Source organism: Mytilus trossulus, chromosome 6 (assembly GCF_036588685.1).
Source record: "Mytilus trossulus isolate FHL-02 chromosome 6, PNRI_Mtr1.1.1.hap1, whole genome shotgun sequence".
Taxonomy (NCBI): Eukaryota; Metazoa; Mollusca; class Bivalvia; order Mytilida; family Mytilidae; genus Mytilus; species Mytilus trossulus.
The window spans coordinates 51281634-51304758 of NC_086378.1; the positions used below are offsets into that span (position 1 = coordinate 51281634).

General features: G+C 33.2%; 1 protein-coding gene across 3 annotated transcripts; it reads left to right on the forward strand.

The window, feature by feature from the left end:
- The first annotated feature begins 1092 nt into the window (after positions 1-1092).
- Positions 1093-21388, forward strand: LOC134721491 (uncharacterized). 3 transcript variants are annotated; one of them, XM_063584550.1, is made up of 6 exons: positions 1093-1640; positions 10981-11136; positions 12515-12635; positions 18404-18435; positions 18490-18610; positions 20437-21388. In XM_063584550.1, exons 1-6 carry the CDS (start codon positions 1177-1179, stop codon positions 20626-20628), a joined length of 1086 nt encoding a protein of 361 aa, XP_063440620.1. In that variant the 5' UTR covers positions 1093-1176; the 3' UTR covers positions 20629-21388. The 3 variants fall into 3 exon arrangements, 2 of the variants coding, with proteins under 2 accessions (XP_063440620.1, XP_063440619.1); XR_010107864.1 differs by having other exon boundaries at positions 1114-1640; positions 18404-18610; positions 20437-20712; positions 21180-21388; XM_063584549.1 differs by having other exon boundaries at positions 1112-1640; positions 18404-18610.
- The last annotated feature ends 1737 nt before the right edge of the window (positions 21389-23125 follow it).

Here is a 23125-nt window from a genome sequence, read left to right on the forward strand (position 1 = left end):
CTTTTAGCAGTCCGAGTTTGTGATAGGCTGAGTCTGTTATAGACCAAGTTTGTGAAGCCGACTTTGTAATAGGCCGAGTTTGTTTTGGGCCGAGATATCTGGTAGTCCGAGTTGAGAACAATTATACTCGGCACAACCCACAACATGGCGTCATCCTCGAAACCTAAACGCAAACGGCACCGCTCAAATTCAAAAATTTCTAAACATGACAAGCAGACATCCTTAAAAAGATATATTTGATAAACCGATATATACGCCTCGTTAAAAGTTTTTTTTTCTAGCAATGAATCTCACGTGATGAAATACATCACATGTAATGTGAAGGACATTTGATTTTATGTACAATCTGTAGAAAATGAAAGTTATATATATTTTGAGATTTACACTATATATAATATTACGAGTTTATCAAGGTATGAGACTTCCAAATAGAATTTGGTTTGTCTGGACATCGGTGGACATGCAACTTTGCCAAACCACTCATTTACAAATGAAAATCAACATGTGTTGATGTGTGACGTCAGCGACGTAAGCTTTGTTAATGTAGCAAATCAAGTCACCGTCCCGCAAACCAGCTTTTCCAGCAACGCTCTTGGGAGATACCTATAATTAAAGATCTAATAATATAACGTATACAAGTATTAAACTATAATAGACTTTTGATATTAATACCATTAATACTCATCGTTGAAATTAAAGGGCGTCTCCGTATGGATGAATACATATAGATCAAATAATTTTTTTATTGATTACTGGGTACTTTTTACATAAGAGAAATATTCAGCTACAATAATTATGGGATATGACTATAACAACTATAATATAGGTCACAATTTATTTAAAAAAAGGAGCGACAAACACCTCGTTATCATTTAATCAGACCAAGGAGGTTATATGTCTCATATAACCTCCTTAATCACTGAGACAAACAAACGAAACTGATAATTATAATCTAAGACTACTGTGATTACAATATATATATATAATATATTATATTATGTTGTGTTTATTTGTGGTCATTCAGGTCACAATTGTTTGTCGGTATTTAGCTAACAAGTGCTGCGCATGACTTTTAAATGGTTCTGGGGACGTATTCCGGTGCTGCATTCGAACGGTTCTGTGACCGTACCGGCTGCCGTATACTGATGAGTTGAGAACAATTATCCTCGGCACAACATGGCGTCATCCTCGAAACCTAAACGCAAACGGCACAGCTCAAATTCAGAAGATGCTCCACTGTGGACAAATAGATTAGATGGCGATTATTATTCCGCATCAAGCGATAAGAAGAAGAAATTAACTGCACTGAGTAGTTACATTCCGCGTGAAACAAGTGATTGGACGATGAGCGAACTAGAAAATCTTCAGATTAATTGGAACTGGATCGACCCATCCACGAAGAGCATTGATGAATTTTTCGACATGTTTTCAAATATAAATGCAGGTTTGCCACCCCTCGATGCAGATTTAATCAAGATGATGGATTATTTGAATGCTAACTTGACATTTGACACAAGTGTCAAAGAACTTGAACAGGAAAATTATGTTAAAGTTAGAGAATATCTTGTTAAAAACTTTCTTCCCAAAGTTGATGCTGATTCAGATGAAGAGTTGATGAAAACTGTGGGTAGTAGTTCCAGGTAAAATTAAAATTACCATCTTTTCATTCACTACTGCAATGTCAGTCAGGTACTTCTCAAGTTCTTGTAGCTTTCATGTCAATCGGGCCCTTAGTCGATCCGCCCCAATATAAAAAAATATTTATAGGGAATAAAAATTAAGATACGATGCAGTCTTGTAACTCCGCCCATCTAAGGCTTTGATCGTGTATATTTCTTCTTTATTATATAAAAATTGCATCAAATTTGATTTGAATCTATTCACTGAAAACTCAATGTTACGTACATTTTTTACTATCTTATTTCCGCAATCATATATCTGAAAAGATTTGAAAATCAATCAGACAAATGGGTCACCTCTGTTTTCACAGAAGTGTGGTTGTCCGGTAAGTCCGTCCATGCGTAGTAAACATGTATGGATGACAGGTTTATCATCATGATCATATATTAACGAACTAGAACTTAAGGAAATGATGTTTTATCATGTTTATAAATGGACCACTAAGAAAGGAACTTTAGATGAACAAAATAAAAAAATTCAAGCCAATATGATAAAGAAATTGTTGAAATAGAAAAATAAACCAAAAATATAAAAAAAAACAGAAAATAAAGAAAAGTAAAAAATATGATTATAGATAAAGATAAGAATGTCAATAGCATGGTTAAAAGTATTTTCTTTAAAAAAATGCCCTCATTCAACATGTTCGGTATTCTGAATTGCAGTTACTTAGACACCATCATCCTTGTCAATGGGTTTAAAGTCTGTGCAGTATCATGAGTATATAGTGGTTTTAATATATAACCCAAAATTTTAATTTCAGAGTCAATATATTTTATTTTCAGTCTTTAAAATCGAAAAAAAAACCACCAAAAAAACAGAAAGCTTGTGTCAAACTTTTCCATACATCATTGTACATATTTATTAAAGATAATGGATCTTTAAGATTTTTTTTATTATTTTGCCTTATATTAAATGGCATTGTCTCCCTTTTTAGATCACCGGAGCCCAAAGGGCCCCATGTGAGCTTATGCCATCACTTGGCGTCCTTCGTCGTCTGTTGTCATAAAATATTTCAAAAATCTTCTTCTCTGAAACTCCGAAGATTTGATCCATGGTCAAACATGGCCACCATGGCTACAAATAGAACATAGGGGTCAAATGCAGTTTTTAGCTTATATCTTAAAAACTAAAGCTTTTAGAGCAAATCTGACATGGAGTTAAATTGTTCAATTTGTCAAGATCTATCGGCCCTGAAATTATCAGACAAATCGAGCAACCCATTGTTGGGTTTCTGCCACCAAATTGGTAGTTTTAACAAAATTTTGCAGTTTTTTGTTATTATCTTGAATATTATTATAGATAGATATAAGAAGAAGTCTTAAAAGCTGTACATGTATTTCATGCTTATCTTCGAAAAGCAGCAGGAAGAGTTGATATTCCTGCTGAGGTCCTGACAAACGTTATTAGAACTTCTAATAAAAGATCCAACTATAAAGACCTTGAATCAGGGCCGTAACTACAATGAGGCAGACGAGGCAATTGCTGGCAAAAAAAAATAATAAGGGAAAAAAAGAAAATGGAGAAAGTTAGGCATGCATGCAGAGGGTAGAACACATCCTTGCATTTTAACATCAAGAATTAAGTAATGCATACTTCGAATAGTAATTTATGTTGACGTGCAGCTTCTGTACTTTTATTTCAACGTAATATCTCTGTATCTGATTACCATCGCCAGTAAACCGGCATTTGGTTCTGTAATTATTTATTTCCCGTTAAAATGAATTATTGATAATGGATATTTCCAACATTATCAGTTCGCAAAGTAAATCAAAATTAAAATAGTTTGAATTCTTCACCTTGCTCAGTTAATATTATTAAAGAAGCATTCACAGATCACACATGAATACCTAAACACCCCACAATTTGTATGTAGTTCTCTTTCAAATAAAATGAAGATTTGAGGCATTTTCAAATGTTTTGCTACAAACCTGGCTGCTATTCGAAAACAAAACATTTATTTTGGATGGATGGAGGATTTGTTTGGTTTAACGGCAAATACATGAAGTAGGCTTTCTTTTAGCTATATATAGAGAGCAAGTTACAAAATGTATGTGATTATTCCATTCAAATGTTAAAAGGACAGGACAAGACCTTGGCAGAATGACAATTTGATTGCTTGATACTTTGAATTTCCATGGAGTATTGTGGGAATACTTTGGGCTTGTGAAATAAAGACGGTCGCACAATTAACCATGGTAAAGGTGACTAGAGAGTATTTAATTTTTATCATTATTGATTGGGTGTAATAAAATTGAGAATGGAAATGTGGAATGTGTCAAAGAGACAACAACCCGACCAAAGAGCAGAAAACAGCCGAAGGCCACCAATGGGTCTTCAGTACAGCGAGAAAATCCTGAATCCAGAGGTGTGCTTCAGCTGGCCTCTAAACAATAATGTGTACTACAGTACACACAGAGAGGATGTAATGTCATACTCCCTACACTGTAAAAACTTGGTGTCACACCAAGAAATTCCAGCAACTCTCTCCAAATCTTGGGAGGAAACTTGGACTAATTCCTCCCTAAAACTCCTTAATTGTTTATTACCTTGGTGTGGTTTCTCCCAACAACATGATTTTTATTGCTATGATTACCTTTGAAGTGTGCCATTAGTAGATGACTACAATAAACATTTCTTGTGTTTCCTGTCATTAAATGACAGTCACAAAAATGATGAAAAGTGTGAGATTTGTTAAATTTAATCAGAGACATATTATAATCTGATTTTATTAAAGAATCCTGTACAACTTTATTTATTATAATTATATTCAGCATTTGTTCTGACAGTGTTGGTTTTTCATACCTAAGAAACATACAAAAACAAACAAAACATCACCTGTAAGTGGAGTATTATTAATAGAAAATAAAGACATATATATTTTAATTGAATTTATTCAATCGTTTTTTCTAAATTTAAATGATAAGAAATAAAGGAAGATTATATAAATATAATATATATATGTAATTTATCTACATTATTTTATTTTATTCATTATTTTTTTTTTGTATCATTACTATTATTTTTTAAACCATGTATATGGACCATAATTTGCTATTGGGCTCCGTTTCCTATAACTATAGAAAAGTGATAAAATGTGAATTACTGTAAGAAAAGTTGCAACTACATCTAAAGATGCCATTATTTTTATCAACATACAAGTGTATGCTACTCTTCCCTAGAAAAAAAAATAAAATATACGAATATCAAAGATTCTACAACCGTATTTTTGTGTCGTTTCTCGCGACCAATAAGAATAGTGAGAAGAAAATGCCCAGAACTATAAGTATTTATGTAGCAGATGTAAGAACAGTGGCGTGATTTTTGTGTCGGATTTCGTAACGCAATTTTTAGATGATGTAATCTGCTTTGTTGTAATAGCATTCTTAAAAACAATATGCAAATATGAACTCTTGCGAGATGTTCAAACAGATAAATCCAAGATGATTTACATTCTTGTTTTGATCTTCGTAATAATTAAGTAAGAAAATTACTTTATCGTTATGCGTTACATTTCACAGGAAACAGAAGTCCAGTTATATATTAAAATTGTTTTTGTCCTAAAGTTCTAATCATTTCCAGTCATACGTGAAACATGTGACTAACATGTGATAACGCCATTACGGCCGGATGTACGAAATACTAGGTCTAAACATTGTTTTTGTTTCCAACGGGATGTTAGCAAACATAATCTGTAGACTTGTTTCGTCTTGTTTAAAAGAGGAAAATACAATTGTCAAAGAGATTGCGCCGGTGGTCTGTTATTTTTCCTATGTGCATAATGTTAAATACGATCCTGTGTGAAAATAAATGCACAATGACTTGACAAAATCGACTTCATATTTGACAGACGTTAGAACACACTTTGTTTCCCGATATTTTACCGTAAATATGAAACAAAAACAATAAATATGATACAAACAACGGAGGTAACAAGATATATTTCGAACCATAATGTTACAATTTTCGGCCAGGGGGCCTCAATCGGCGGCTCCCATTAAACCCCTGCCTCGTCTGTTCCCAAGGCCTAGTTACAGCCCTGTGAATTGTTTATTTAGAGCTAATTTCCTAATGCATGTAGAGCAAGACTTTCAGGTTAGCTTACTTACTTGCTTTGTTTGTATATTGTACAATTTTATTGGGATAACGTCCAATTAAATGTAAATATAATATATACAGGTTTAACTATGCCTATATATATTGTTTGAAGATGTCAAAGCTTGAGTTAAAAGTTTATACAAACAAAGCAAGCAAGCCACCAAAGTTTTACTCTACAAGAATTAGGAAATTAGCTCTTAGTAAATTTTAATAGCTATGATTTTAATTGAATTAAGTGATTACGACCAGCCTTACTTTGGTTCACGATCATCAGACAATTGTTGAATAAACAAACCAATTACAAATGTATCTATAGACTAATGATCATTATGGTAATTACATTATTATGTGTTCCAGTGGATTGTGAATATCTATTTATCTCTTCTATGTGTCGGAATTGAATATAAACTTTTCCCAATTGTATTCTGAGTTATCATGGAAAATAACTTCATATTCATATAGAGTGGGGTGCTCATTTTCGCCATATCTTTCCATGTTTTCTTCAGTTTATGTTCAGGTCTTTATGTTTTTGAAGTATACTGATATTTCTATATGAAGATAACTTCAAATGCAAAATATTCTTAGCTTGAAAGCGTGTTTGTTTTGAGTAAAATCATCTGCAGAGTTGGATTAAAGGGTGTTTGAAATTTCCTAACATTTTGTCGATGGGAGACACATATTCGCCGTTTTGACATATCTATTTAAAACCAAATAACTGCAGCTTTTAACTTTATTTATCAAATAAATTTCATTATAGACGAATAGCAGACATTTGAAAGATGTAAAAAACTGAAATTTAGGGCAATCAGTCAAACAATTATTTAGGAATGCTTCTTTGAAATCGTTTTTGTCATTCAGGAAATTGGCTGAAAATCGTTGTCCATTTTTCGGTCCTTTGCCGTAGGTGCCGAAGTTTAGTCACATTTTCTAAAATAATCATATTTGTTATAAAAATATGATTTAACAGCATATTTCTTCCATTTCAACCATCCTTTGAAGTTTTTACACCTCAAAATCATAAAACGGCGAAATTGTGTCCACGGCGAATATGAGCGCCCCACTCTACTAATATCGATGCTGCTTAACAAATTGTACAAATCATACTGATTACTCATTTTTGTATCGATTTAAAGTAATTCATCTGAATGTTTCTCTAAACATGCTAAAGGTAATATTAGGCATCCTTCACTTACCTGCTGTCACTATTCATCGATACTTTTTACAAATTCCATTTATACTGATTCAGATATGTCACAAAATCCGCCGAAGTTAATTATTCATTATTATTTTATTATAGGGCCGGATCAACTAAGGGTGGATAATAATAACTTGTACAAGTAGTACCCCTGACTGAATGTGTCAAGTTTGCAGCATTCTAGACACTTCAGCACCGAGACAAATCGTCACCAGCATGGTGACAGACATTATGTTCTCAACAACTTTGCTTTATATTTTAAAAATCACATTTTTCTAATACTGGATGTTGACTTGACAATGGTAAAACATGGACCAGAGACGGATATGTTAAATCTGTGTACGTTTTCAAAGCACGATTGCTTTTAAGAAGTTCTTCACAGTTATTTCTTCAGGAAAATACTCTAAATGAATGTAAGATAAAGGTATCAGTGATAATTTTAGCATTTTGGAAAATTTGTATGCATAATTAAACCTCACAGCTGTAAAACTGTCAGACAACTTCTTATGGGAGTTATTGCCCTTACACATGGAAATGACAAATGTTACCATTTTTTTTCCATTTTTATACGACTGCAAAAAAATTTTTGTGGTCGTATATTGGTATGAAGTCGGCGTCGTTGTCGTTGTCGTCAGAAGACACATTGGTTTTCGCACTCTAACTTTAATTTAAGTGAATAGATCTCTATGAAATTTTACCATAAGGTTCAATACCACAACAGAAAGGTTAAGATTGATTTTAGGGATAATGGTACCAACAGTTAAGGAATAAGGGGTCAAAAAGGGGACAAAAAAAACCTTCCAGACATAACTTGTGTGTTAGTGTATGGATCTCTCTGACATTGTACCACAAGGTTCCATATCACAAAGGGAATGCTGGGATTGATTATGGGGGTAATTGCCTTAAAATTTTAGGAATTAGGGGCCAAAAAAGGGGCAAAAAACAAGCATTTTTCTAGTTTCATGACAATAACTTGTGTGTAAGTGTATGGAATTTTCTGAAATTGTACTACAAGGGTCCATATTACAAAGGGAAAGCTGGAATTGAGTTTGGGGGTAATTGCCCAAAACGTTTAGGAATTTGGGGCCAAAAAGGGGCCTAAAAACAAGCATTTTTCTACTTTCAAGACAATAACTTGTGTGTAAGTGTATTGATCTTTCTGAAATTATACTACAAGGTTCCATATCACAAAGGGAAAGCTTGGTTTGAGGTTGGGGTAATTGCCCTGAACGTTTAGGAATTTGGGGCCAAAAAGGGGCCTAAAAACAAGCATTTTTCTACTTTCAAGACAATAACTTGTGTTCAAGTGTATATATGGATCTCTCTGAAATTGTACTGCAATGTACCATACTATAAAGGGAAGGCTGGGATTGAGTTTGGGGGTAATGAATCATAAGGGCCACAGGTTCAAAAAATTTGGGGGAGGGATTTTTTTTTCCTTTTTTTTCCTTTTTTTTCTTTAAAATTTTCCATTTTAAATTGGTTATTTCTGATTTATATATAAAAGCAAATAATAATGATATGGTTTGAATAGGTAAATTAAAAATATCTTTAAGTTCTTAGACCACATTCATTCTGTGTCAGAAACCTATGCTGTGTCAAATATTTAACCACAATCCAAATTCAGTGCTGTATCAAGCTTGAATGTTGTGTCCATACTTGCCCCAACTGTTCAGGTTTCGACCTCTGTGGTCGTATCAAGCTGCACCCAGCGGAGCATTTTATTTACATTTATAAGTTTTCATTATTTACAGGCCCTCATTAAAATTCAAATATCTGTAATTGGGAGATATCTGTATTGTATTTTAAGCTTGGCCTTCGTGAAACGTAGATTTGACTGTCACAAATTGAGTTTACCTATATACTGAGCTAGCAACGAAATACAATACAGATATCTCCATTCTAATGCAACATATTAAAATAAATTCCATTTGATAAATATTTTGGCTTACTTCCCAAAGTTGGTTTCCGTCCTCTAACTTTAGTTTGCCTCAACCAAATGTTATAAAACTTCTACAAAAGGCTTATTACCACAAAACACAGATCAAGTTTAAATTTCAGTGGCGTCACTTAAACCGTTCTAGAGTTATGCCCCTTTACAAATGGAAAAATTGCTGAATTTTTCATTCCCGTTCTCTAGTTTAGGAGGGGCCTCAGTGGCCGAGTGGTCTAAGTAGTTACTACTGTAATCACTAGCCAGTCAACACTGAGGTTGTGAGTTCGAATCCCGCTTGTGCGGGTGCACTAGACTCCAATCTAAATTGACTAGGATTGTCAGTTTTCCTATCACAGGTCGGTGGTTTTCTCCTGGCACTCCGTCTCCCTCCACCAATAAAAATTGGCCCAAAAGCGGTGCTTAAAAGTGGCGTTAAAACACCAAAAATCAAATCAAATCTAGTTCAGGTTGCCTCAACCAAATGTTATGAAACTTATTCACAATGCTTATTACCATAAAACACAGATCAAGTTTGAGTTTTGGTAGTGTCACTTTTACTGTTCTAGAGTTATGCCCCTTTACAAATGGAAAAAATACTAGTTTTCCTTTCCATTCCCTAACTAAAGTTAGCCTCAACCAAATGTTATGAAACTTATACACAATGCTTAATACCACAAAATACAGACATGACAGATCAAGTTTGAATTTTGGTGGTGTCACTTTTACTGTTCTAGAGTTATGCCCCTTTACAAATGGAATAATTGCTGAATTTTTTGTTTCTGTTCTCTACCTTCAGTTTGCCTCAACGAAATGTTATAAAACTTATACACAATACATATAACCACAAAACTCAGATCAAGTACAAATTTGAGTAGCGTCACTTTTACTGTTCTTCAGTTATGTCCCTTTCAAGGTTACCGCTGGCGTTCTCCATTTTCGCATTTTGCAAAAAAATAAAAATTGTGGCCATTAAAATTCATCATTTGCGAAAGAATTTGGCGAAAGAAATATACATAATGATTTGATTTCATCCATCTTATTTATTTTTCGTTTTGGCGACGCACGTGTTTCAAGCATATTTTTACGTCTCAACTTTTTCATTTACGATGGTCCAGAAAAGAAAACTGTTGTTATGAAGAAATATATTCAACAGGTTGGGAACAACTCCTCAAATAAGTAACCCTTCAATGTAATAACTATCCCTTAAATCAGGGATCAATTTCAAGTGATAAAAAAAAAATGTTTTGTTGTAAAAACCACTTCTTAGTACAAAAGGGCACATATTCATATCATTTGAAGAAACTTTTCCCAAAGAACTATACAACTATCTGGTATTATATGGTCAAAACATGTCCAAGAATTTTGTAATATTCCTGGACTTATACATGTATCTTCTTTATTTTTAAAAATAAGTGGACCCCTCTTTAAGAAAAGTTGTTCCAAATATAATGAATTTTTCCCCTTTTAAGTTAAAAAAAAGCTAAATTTTTCTTTTTACTTTTCTACAACAGCAAAATGATCCCTTGTCTGAGGGACAGTCCCTTATTTAAGGGATATCCCACATTTGGAGGGTTGTTCCAAAACCTGTTGAAAAGTAAGAAAAGTCTCTGCCTTTAGTCTTTATCCTTCAACTGGAAGGGAAATGTATATCCGATAAACTTTTGAAGATGAATCTTGTGTCCCAGAAGTCAAAATTATGATGTCTATATTGCTATTTTTATAGTATCTTTTAAAAAGTAAATGGGGGGGGGGGGGGGGGGGGGAGTTAGAAAGAAGGAACATTTTAAACGAAAAATATATTTATGTAAGTTGGTGAAAAAAATAATTGACTCGGGGAAAACCCTGCCCTTTATAACTTTATATGATATGCTAGCGGGGGCATCATCTGTGTCCCATAGACATATTCCCCATTTATTTGATTTTGCATATATATATATGTACAGGTACGACTCAAATAGACACCAAGTCTGACTTAATAATAGATTATAGAACAAGTTTCCAAATCGACAGCAGATTCTATGCACCTCTAAGCAGTGTCCAGTTCTTATATAAATAATTAGGATTTTTTTTTCAGAGTTTTGATACATCATATTGAAGCTGGAAGACATGACTTTCAAAATGACCTAAAAGAAATACTTTATGATTTGTTGTTGACTTCTAGAACAGTGGAAGAAATGAGGTTCACAACAATGCTGGAGAAGTTTTGCAGAATGTGTAACCTAAAGGGAAGGTAAATTCTTTAAAAAATATGGTGAAAATAAATTTTGACCATTACTATCATGACTATTGACAAGACTGTTTCTTTAACCACTTTGTGCTTAACCTTAACATACTGCAGAATGAGGACTGACTTTTCAGGGTTTTTTTTCACATTGCTGGACTATTGTGTTACAATACATGTACATACATGTAAAACCAGTAAGATCTTGTTTTTTTTAAATTGAGAATAGCAGTAAGATTCCTTACCAACATCTTGCTACAACAAGAATTGAAACAACATGAGCAAGCTTAATTAGTGGAATGAAAATGTTATTTCTTTATAATTTTGAAATTCAGACAGACATGATACAATGTATATGTAACACTTCCAAAAGTGTCAATCTCCCCAACAATGCCCAAACGTGTCCTCAAAATCCTAAATGATCCAAAGGTGTTCAATTATTATTATTTGCAAAGCGTGTCCACTTTAAAACACCAGAACATCTCAAAACTTTTAGCAATAATATGTCCTCAATAAAGGCAATAACTTTTATGGCAATTTAATTTTTGAAAACATGATTAAAGACGTCTGGTTTTGGTTGCAGGATTCTAAAACAGATCAAACAACATCTGCAGGAAATAAAGGTATTATGTTTGGTAAAGACGAATGCCCAAGACATGGAACATTATCCTGTCTATCCACAGTGAAAGATGATATCAATGACTTCTGCTTTCAAATAGACACCAGATAAGAATTAAAGAATGGCACAATAAAAATGCGTTTTGCTTGCAGTGGTTTTATTGTCGAGCCTGCGACTTTAGTTGCAGAAAGCTCGACTTAGGGATAGTGTTCCGGCGGCGGCTACGGCGGCGGCTACGGCGGCGGCGGTGTTAGCTCACTTCTTAAAAGCTATATATTTTAGAAGGTGGAAGACCTAGATGCTTCATACTTTGTATATAGATGCCTCATGTTACGAAGTTTCTGTCAGTCACATGTCCAATGTCCTTGACCTCATTTTTATGGTTCAGTGACTACTTGAAAAAAAAGTTAAAATTTTTTGTATTGTTGAATTCTCTCTTATTCTAAGTAATAGGATAACTATATTTGGAATGTGTGTACCTTGCAAGGTCCTCATGCCAGTCATACAGTTTTCACTTTTAGCCCAAATTGTACCTTGTCCTATAAACATTTAGGAAGATCAAAATCAGTGACAAGAAAAGCATCAACAAAAAACCTCACAAAAATATTTAGCCCTTGACATATTTAAAATCCATGAAATATTGTAACCACCTTAAATAACTGATTAAAACAAGATCGCAATCGATTGACTCGACCTAAATCATCAAATCCTGGTACCCTGTATATGAAAATGATGAAAGGTTAATTTTGAAAATGGTTCTTTTTGTAGTATAGGATTGGTCGAGGAAACCATGATCAAGGATGTACGTGTTGTGGCAGTTCCAGACTTAACTTTCAGAATTTCATCAAATGAAATGCCTGATGTAATACAGATAATGACAGTTGCAGAGGTACTTCTTCATATATAAATAAAGTAAAAAAAATTCAGGCTTGTGTGTCAACAATTAATTTTCATTTCCAATTGTAAAACATATAACTCAAAAACTGTGAAAGTACTTATATTTTCGTGGTACATGTGGTATGAGCAAAAGCTACAATACATGTTCATGGATTTTAGTTTTTTGAAAAAAATCAGTGGAGAAATTTTAAGCCATCTGATATAAACCTTCGATATAAATTCTTTAAATATTTGGCAAAAATAGTACACAGGAGAGCACTTACAAGACTAGACTTAAGAAATCTGCATACAGAACTATGTATCAGATATCAGAATGCAATTTTTAGCTCAACTGGCCCAAAGGGCCAAGTGAGCTTTTCTCATCACTTGGCGTCCATCATCATCGTCGTCCCTTAACTTTTACAAAAATCATATCCTCTGAAACTACTGGTCCAAATTAAAGCAAACTTTGCCTAAATCATCCTTAGGGTATCTAGTTATAAAAAAACTATTCGATGACCCCGCCCATTAACCAAGATGGCCACCATGGCTAAAAATAGAACATGGGTGTAAAATGCAGTTTTTGGCTTATATCTCTGAAACTAAAGCATTTAGAGCAAATCTGACAGGGGTGAATATGTTCATCAGGCCAAGATCTATCTGCCCTGAAATTTTCAGATGCATCAGACAATCCGTTGTTGGGTTGCTGCCTCTGAATTTGTAATTTTAAGGAAATTTTGCAGTTTTTTGTTATTATCTTGAATATTATAATAGATCAGTCAGGGGCATTACTTAAACAAGTAACAATTAAAATTACCTATACAAGTAATGTTGAAAACGAGGCTAATTTAAATATAACTTATACAAGTTATTTTTCTAAATATTATTTTTATAGGTGTTTAAGAATACAGATTTTACTAGCTTTAAATAATTTTCACAGTTATCTGGTTATTTTTCCCTTGATATATAAAAACTAATTCTTCAGAAACACTAATTAACTTTCCCACACACTTATCTTACATACCAACGCTTCTGGGTCAAAGATTGGTCTCTTGGGACTATTAAATTATCATTTTCCTCTAAAATCTTGAAGGTAGACTGATATAAATAGATTGATACTTGTGAATTAATTAAGACCTGAAGTTATTTATAATTTGTAACCTAATTCAATTATGTGCCTTTAATAGGTAAGTGTAATTTCTATTTTTTTTCAAAAATGTTAAAAATAACTTATTCAAGTAATATTTTTGACATTATTTTCAAAGTAACCCTTTATCTCTATACTCCTCTCAAATCTGATAAATTCTTTATTTTATCATATAAAATGGTGTTTAAAATCATGAAAACTACATTTAGTCTATGAAGACCGATTGGTTTTCGCACTCTTAACTTTAGTTTAAGTGAATGGATCTCTATGAAATTTTACCATAAGGTTCGATACCACAAAAGGAAAGTTGGGATTGATTTTGGGGATTATGGTACAAACAGTTAAGGAATTAGGGGCCAAAAATAAGCATTTTTGTAACTTCCTGACATAACTTGTGTGTTAGTGTATGGATCTCTCTGACATTGTACCACAAGGTTCCATATCACAAAGGGAATGTTTGGATTGATTTTGGGGGTAATTGCCTTAAAATTTTAGGAATTAGGGGCTAAAAAAGGGGCAAAAAACAAGCATTTTTCTAGTTTCATGACAATAACTTGTGTGTAAGTGTATGGAATTTTCTGAAATTGTACTACAAGGGTCCATATTACAAAGGGAAAGCTGGAATTGAGTTTTGGGGGTAATTGCCCAAAACGTTTAGGAAAAAGGGGCCAAAAATAAGCATTTTTCTAGTTTCCAGACAATAACTTGTGCAAGTGTATGTATCTCTCTGAAATTGTACTGCAAGGTTCCATATCACAAAGGGAATGTTTGGATTGATTTTGGGGTAATTGCCTCAAAATTGTAGGAATTAGGGGCAAAAAAAGGGGCAAAAAACAAGCATTTTTCTAGAGTCATGACAATAACTTGTGTGTAAGTGTATGGATCTTTATGAAATTGTACTACAAGGTTCCATATCACAAAGGGAAAGCTGGGTTTGAGTTTGGGGGTAATTACTTTAAATGTTTAGGAATATGGGGCCAAAAAGAGGCCAAAAAACAGGCATTTTTATACGACCGCAAAATTTGAAAAAATTTTCGTCGTATATTGCTATCACGTTGGCGTCGTCGTCTGCGTCGTCGTCGTCGTCTGAATACTTTTAGTTTTTGCACTCGAACTTTAGTAAAAGTGAATAGAAATCTATGAAATTTTAACACAAGGTTTATGACCACAAAAGAAAGGTTGGTATTGATTTTGGGAGTTTTGGTCCCAATATTTTAGGAATTAGGGGCCAAAAAAGGCCCAAATAAGCATTTTCTTGGTTTTCGCACTATAACTATAGTTTAAGTTAATATAAATCTATGAAATTTTGACACAAGGTTTATGACGACAAAAGAAATCTTGGGATTGATTTTGGGAGTGTTGGTTTCAACATTTTAGGAATTAGGGTCCAAAAAAGGGCCCAAATAAGCATTGTTCTTGGTTTTCGCACAATAACTTTAGTTTAAGTAAATAGAAATCAATGAAATTTAAACACAATGTTTTTTTCCACAAAAGGAAGGTTGGTATAGATTGTGGGAGTTTAGGTCCCAACAGTTTAGGAATAAGGGGCCAAAAAGGGACCCAAAAAAGCATTTTTCTTGGTTTTTGCACCATAACGTTAGTATAAGTAAATAGAAATCTATGAAATTTAAACACAATGTTTTTTTCCTCAAAAGGAAGGTTGGTATTGATTTTGGGAGTTTAGGTCCCAACAGTTTAGGAATTAGGGGCCAAAAAGGGACCCAAAAAGGTATTTTTCTTGGTTTTTGCACCATAACGTTAGTATAAGTAAATAGAAATCTATGAAATTTAAACACAAGGTCTATGACCATAAAAGGAAGGTTGGTATTGATTTTCGGAGTTTTGGTCCCAACAGTTTAGGAATAAGGGGCCCAAAGGGTCCAAAATTAAACTTTGTTTGATTTTATCAAAATTGAATAATTGGGGTTCTTTGATATGCTGAATCTAACTGTGTATGTAGATTCTTAACTTTTGGTCTCGTTTTCAAATTGGTCTACATTAAGGTCCAAAGGGTCAAAAATTAAACTTAGTTTGATTTTGACAAAAAATGAATCGGTTGGGTTCTTTGATATGCTGAATCTAAAAATGTACTTAGATTCTTGATTATTGGCCCAGTTTTCAAGTTGGTCCAAATCGGGGTCCAAAATTAAACTTTGTTTGATTTCATCACAAATTGAATAAATGGGGTTCTTTGATATGCCAAATCTAACTGTGTATGTAGATTCTTCATTTTTGGTCTTGTTTTCAAATTGGTCTACATTGGTCCAAATCAGGATCTAAAATTTTTATATTAAGTATTGTGCAATAGCAAGTCTTTTCAATTGCACAGTATTGCGCAATGGCAAGAAATATCTAATTACACAATATTGGGAAATAGCAATTTTTTTTTTAATTAGAGTTATCTTTCTTTGTCCAGAATAGTAAGCAAGAAATATCTAATTGCACAATGTTGTGCAATAGCAAGAATTTCTTTTAATTGGAGTTATCTTTCTTTGTCCAGAATCAACTTAAATCTTTGTTATATACAATATACAATGTATATTCACTTTTTACTACCAACTAATAAATTAAAATAATCTTTACCATTCAGTGATAACAAGCAGTTTTGTTTACATCTTAATATTTTATGATGTATTTAAATGAGTAGTTATTGTTGCAAACTCCATTAGAAATTTTAATTGAGATTAGTTTTGGAATAAGGGAAAGGGGGATGTGATTAAAAAAATTAGGTTCCATTTTCTCATTTGAAATTTCATAAATAAAAAGAAAATTTCTTCAAACATTTTTTGAGAGGATTAATATTCAACAGCATAGTGAATTGCTGTAAGAGAAAACAAAAATTTTAAGTTCATTAGAACACATTCATTCTGTGTCAGAAACCTATGCTGTGTCAACTATTTAATCACAATCCAAATTTAGAGCTGAATCCAGCTTGAATGTTGTGTCCATACTTGCCCCAACCGTTCAGGGTTCAACCTCTGCGGTCGTATAAAGCTACGCCCTGTGGAGCATCTGGTTCTAGTTTCCAGACAATAACTTGTGTTCAGGTGTATAGATCTCTATGAAATTGTACTGCAAGGTACCATACCACAAAGGGAAGGCTGGTATTGAGTTTGGGGGTGATGAATCATAAGGGGGTTCACAAAATTAGGGGGGGGGGATTTTTTTTCCCTTTTTTCTTCTTTAAAATTTTCCATTTTAAATTGGTTATTTATGATTTATATATAAAAGCAAATGATAATGATATGGTTTGAATAGGTAAATTAAAATTTTTTTTAGTTCTTAGAGCACATTCATTCTGTGTCAGAAACCTATGCTATGTCAAATATTTAATCACAATCCAAATTCAGTGCTGTATCAAGCTTGAATGTTGTGTCCATACTTGCCCCAACTGTTCAGGGTTCGACCTCTGCGGTCGTATCAAGCTGCACCCAGCGGAGCATTTTATTGTAGTCTTTTACAAAAATCTCCTCTGAAATTACTGTGCCAAATTAAACCAAACTTGGCCTAAATTATGCTTAGGGTATCTTCTTTAAAAAATGTATCCGATGACCACACCCATTGACCAAGATGGCTGCCATGGCTAGAAATAGAACCTTGTGGTCAAATGCAGATTTTGGCTTATATATCTGAAACTAAAGCATTTAGAGCAAATCTGAGAAGGAGTAAAATTGTTTATCAGGTACAAATCTTTCTGCCCTGAAATTTTCAAATGCATCAGACAACCTGTTGTTGGGTTGCTGCCCCTGAATTGTTAATTTTAAGGAAATTTTGCAGTTTTTTTATGCCCGTTTACGGGTCGTATTATGGTATACCGTTGACCGTCTGTCCGTCCGTCCTTCGTCAACATGTCGGACATTAACTCAAAAAAGCTTTAACCAATATGCATGAAACTTTGGTGAATTGTTTATATCTATTGACGTGAGCTCCCTTTCATTTTTTATAAATTTCAGAATTACCGTTTCCAAGTTTTGGGGTTTTATTCATATAACCAATTCCAAGTTCTTTGGCTACATTTATTCAGAAACCTATAATATGTCAAATATTTAATTACAATCCAAATTCAGACCTGTATCAAGCTTGAATATTGTGTCCATTTTTGCCCCAACTGTTCAGGGTTGGACCTCTGGGGGCGTATCCAGCTGCGCTCAGCGAAGCAGTTTATTGGTTATAACCTTGAATATTATAATAGAAAGAGATAAACTGTAAACAGCAAAGTAAGCTCTACAAATAAGTCACCATGATCAAAATTGTCAATTGACCACTTCAGGAGTTAATCTTCTACAAAAATTTTCTGCTCTGAAACTACTGGGCCAAGCTCATTATAGATAGAGATAACTGTAAGCAAGAATGTTCAGTAAAGTAAGTTCTACAAACAAGTCACTGACACAAAAACAGAGAGTTTTGTCATGAATTCTATTCTTGTCTTAAATAATGTAGAGTGTCCTTTGTTTAATATGCACTGCAACACATTGACCAAGGTGAGCAACACCGGCTCTTAAGAGCCTCTAGTTATTATTGCGATATTAAACCAGTCAAATTATTTGTATAAAGAAACCTTGCAATAATTTCTGAATGTACAGTAGTTATTAATTATGAATTAGTGGGTCCTATATGGTTTTCCTTGTTCTTAGGTTAAAGTTTCAACCAATGATTCATTAGTTGATCAAAAGATTCATGTTACTAGACAAAAACCAGAGGCTATTGATAAGGAGACACTTCAAACTATGGATCCATCAAAGATAAGAGGATTTAGCCAACATGTTGGACAGCTGATCATTGGACTAGGCAATTCTTGCTTCAAAAAAGAATGTCTTGGCCTTTTGCTCCATGAGACAAAGGTAATGTTAATATATAGCTAATTGATTAAAATGTTTCGATCAACTCTTAAATGATTAACACTTTCAGTCCAGTAAAATTAATGATCCCTTTTGATAGATAAATGATATTTTCTATAAAATTGCATTACTATCAGTACAAATCAGTTTAGTTATTTGGATGCCCTGTCCCGATGTCATGGTCTAGCGACTTTGTATTAATTGTCAATGCTGCTGTCCCTCAAATTGTCTTTTTCAGAATTTTCTGCTGACAGCAAGACATTTCTCTGTGTCAGCAGTTAATTATACCCCACACAACAAATAAGGACTTACTATGTAGATGTGCATATCGACAGGAAATTACGATTTTTTTTTGTAGGAGTTATGCCCCTTTAACTTAGAATTTTGGCCAAAATATACTACTGCAACAGTTTGTCATCCCAACTTCTCTGAAACCACACAACAGAATTTCATGAAACTTTGTAGATAATAAGGACTTACTATGTACATGTGCATATCGACAGGAAATTACGAATTTTTTTTTGTAGGAGTTATGCCCCTTTTACTTAGAATTTTGGCCAAAATATACTACTGCAACAGTTTGTCATCCCAACTTCTCTGAAACCACACAACAGAATTTCATGAAACTTTGTAGATAATAAGGACTTACTATGTAGATGTGCATATCGACAGGAAATTACGATTTTTTTTTTTGTAGAAGTTATGCCCCTTTAACTTAAAATTTTGGCCAAAATATACTACTGCAACAGTTTGTCATCCCAACTTCTCTGAAACCACACATCAGAATTTCATGAAACTTTGTAGATAATAAGGACTTACTATGTAGATGTGCATATCGACAGGAAATTACGATTTTTTTTTTGTAGGAGTTATGCCCCTGTAACTTAGAACTTTGGCCAAAATATACTACTGCAACAGTTTGTCATCCAAACTTCTCTGAAACCACACAACAGAATTTCATGAAACTTTGTAGATAATAAGGACTTACTATGTAGATGTGCATATCGGCAGGAAATTACGATTCAATTTTTATTGTAGGAGTAATGCCCCTTTAACTTAGAATTTTGGCCAAAATATACTACTGCAACAGTTTGTCATCGCAACTCCTCTGAAACCACACAACAGAATTTCATGAAACTTTGTAGATAATAAGGACATACTATGTAGATGTGCATATCGACAAGAAATTACGATTCAATTTTTTTCTAGAAGTTATGCCCCTTTTACCTAGAATTTTGGCCAAAATATACTACTGCAACAGTTTGTCATTGCAACTTCTCTGAAACCACACAACAAAATTTCATGACACTTTGTAGATAATAAGGACATACTATGTAGATGAACTTATTGCAGGAAATTACGATTCAATTTTTTTTCTAGGAGTTATGCCCCTTAGAACTTAGAATTTTGGCCCAATTATACTACTGCAACAGTTGAAACTTTGTAGTTTATGAGGACATAATATGTTAATTGTGCATATCCACAAGAAAATTTTTATCAGTTGACTTTTGTAGAGTTATGAGTCTTTGAACTTAGGAATCTGGTGAGATTTTGTTTGTCAAGTGACAATGTGGGGGTGTGGGGTATGTGAGGTTCTTTAATTTTTTTATTAAAATTATTTTTAGGGTTTCCCCTTAGCAAATCATGGACTTTGCAAGGGGAAGGGTTTATCATTTTGTGGAGCAAGATCACTGGGTACTTCTACTTTTTTTCCAGTGTGCTATATTCACAAATATCAGTTTAAAGTGTCTTTTATACCATCTCTTGGGCAGGTAACAAGTAACTTTCTAGTGGTATACTAATTAAGTATAACTGATTTTTCTTTTCAGATACTGATAACATGCCTGTCTACATCACCCAGGTATTGTACATATATCAAAGATAAATTAGGTCCAGAAGACAAAGCTACTCTGCATTTTATTGGACCTTATGATATATTAAAGGCAAGGGAGAGGAGCCAGCTGATAAAAGCTTTTCTACGTTTAGGAAACCGACAAAGATTAGGAATACCAAAAGTATAATCTGCCTTTTGTGTTACTAGAATCTGCTCACCCTATCAAAGCTAAAGTGAATACCAAAGTTGATTCATAGTAATGAATATAGAGGTGTAATACCACCAAATCATGGTACGTCACATCTGGTTGCATACGAAAGTAGGTCTTAAAAAATATTCCCTTGAATTTGACCGTTGTAGGTAATTAATCCTACATTTTATTGCAGTAAAACTATTTCTGTGTCATAAACATATGTCTTGGGTATTTCAAAACACCATTATTTTTATTTGTGATTTCTATAGAAAATTTTGTAATCTTGAGGTTACATGGTTACTAAACCTTGTACACAGATAGAATAAGAGGAGAAATTTGATTGGTTAACTTCCAATGATTTTTATTTTCTTATATGCAATGAAATGTTATGTGAAACTTTTTCTATAGAACTGGACAGGATAAAACTTTACTCATGCCAAGTATTTCTTTATTTGAAACAAAGATAAATTCTGCACAATTTTTTGAAAAGTGCAAATTTAACAAAGACTAATAGGGGAAAATCAATGATGGTATTACACCTAGAGGTGGAATCTCTTAAAATACATTTATTTTTTAGTACAAAATCTTAGTGAAATTGTTGCCACAACATTTTGTAATTCAAGAACAAAGCAACAAAAAGTTTATTTATACAGCATCAGAGTTATTTTCAGAGCTAGATATAAAGATATGTATATATATTAACATTATTGTGACATAGGAAATGTACTAGAAAATGCAAGAATGGTGAAATTCATCTATTATCCATTACTTATCATCCCCTGTTTGACACATTGCAAGGGACATAGAAATACCCTGCATCCATCCAGTCTTGTAAGTGCTCTCCTGTGTACTATTCTTGCAAGATATTTATAGAATTTATATTGAAGGTCAGCAATGTCTAGAACAAGTTTGAAAAATCAGTGCAGATCAATTTTTATGCCCCCGCCATAGCGGAGGGGGTATTGCGATTAACCCTTGTCCGTCTGTACGTCCGTCCCAAAATTGGTTTCCCTTCTCTAACTTTAGTTTGCCTCCACCAAATGTTATGAAATTTATACACAATGCTTATTACCACAAAAACACAGATCAAGTTTGAATTTTGGTGGCGTCACTTTTACTGTTCTAAAGTTATGCCCTTCTACAAATGGAAAAATTGTTGACTTTTTGGTATCCCTTCTCTTACTTTAGTTTGCCTCAACCAAATGTTATGAATCTTATGTTGTGTTTTGTGTACTATTGTTTGTCTGTTTGTCTTTATCTTTTGTAGCCATGGCGTTGTCAGTTTATTTTTGATCTAGGAGTTTGAATGTCCCTCTGGTATCTTTCGCCCCTCTTATATGCACAATGCCAATTACCACAAAACACAGATCATGTTTCAATTTTTGGGGCGTCACTTTTACCGTTCTTGTATAAAAATTACCATCATGTAACATCTATCAGCCCAGCCCTGACATATAAAAGTATATTTACAGTAAACATCTTATTTATTTGTAAACCTGTTTTCTCTTAACCATACATACAGATTTTATTACTATTTGCCTTTTTAGTTCACCTGGCACGAGGTCCACTGTGAGCTTTTGACATCACTTATTGTCAACTGTCGTCTTCTGTTAAATTATACATAGATCATCTCCTCTGCAACTACTAAACCAAATTTAACCAAACATGGCAAAAATTATCAACGGGATATCTATTTTAAAAAGTGTGTCATCTCAACCTGCCTGCCGACAAACATGGTTCACATGGCTAAAAATATAAGAGCAATTTTTGTCTATTAACTTGAAAGCGCTATAGATAAAGAAAATTGGGCAGGAACAAATATTTCAGAATGATGAGATCTACATAATATCATTTGACATCAAAACTGTCAGATCACTTCTTATACGAGTTATTGCCCTTAATTGAGTTTAGTAAAAAGTTATGTTTGCCTATTATTTCGAATTATGATAGATAGACAGAAACTTTAAATAGCAAAAATGATCAACAAGACAAGAAAATTAATAAATAAGTCAACATTATTGAAATCCCCAGTCAACCCCTTATTGAAGTTGTTGCCCTTTAATGACGATGTTTCCCTTTTTTTCCAGGATTACCAATTTCTTGAAAACTATGATAAATAAAACTTTAAAATGCAAAAATTATTGGCAAGACAAGATCAACAAATAAGTCAATATTTTGCAGTTTTGTCTATTTCCTTGAAAACTATATAGATAGATAAAAAATTGTAATAGAAAAATGATCACCAGGACAACATCTACAGATAAGCCATAATGGCTGAAATCTTTAGTTGATTTGATTAAATTTTTTGAGTTATTTACCATTTAATGATAATTATTACTATTTTTTTTCTTTTTTGCCTTTTATCTTGAAAACTATAATAGATATATAGAAACTTTAAAAACAAAAAAATATTCAGCTGAATAGAATCTACAAATGTGTTAAAATGACTTAAATTGCAAGTTAACTAATAAAGTTATTCTCCTTTTATGAT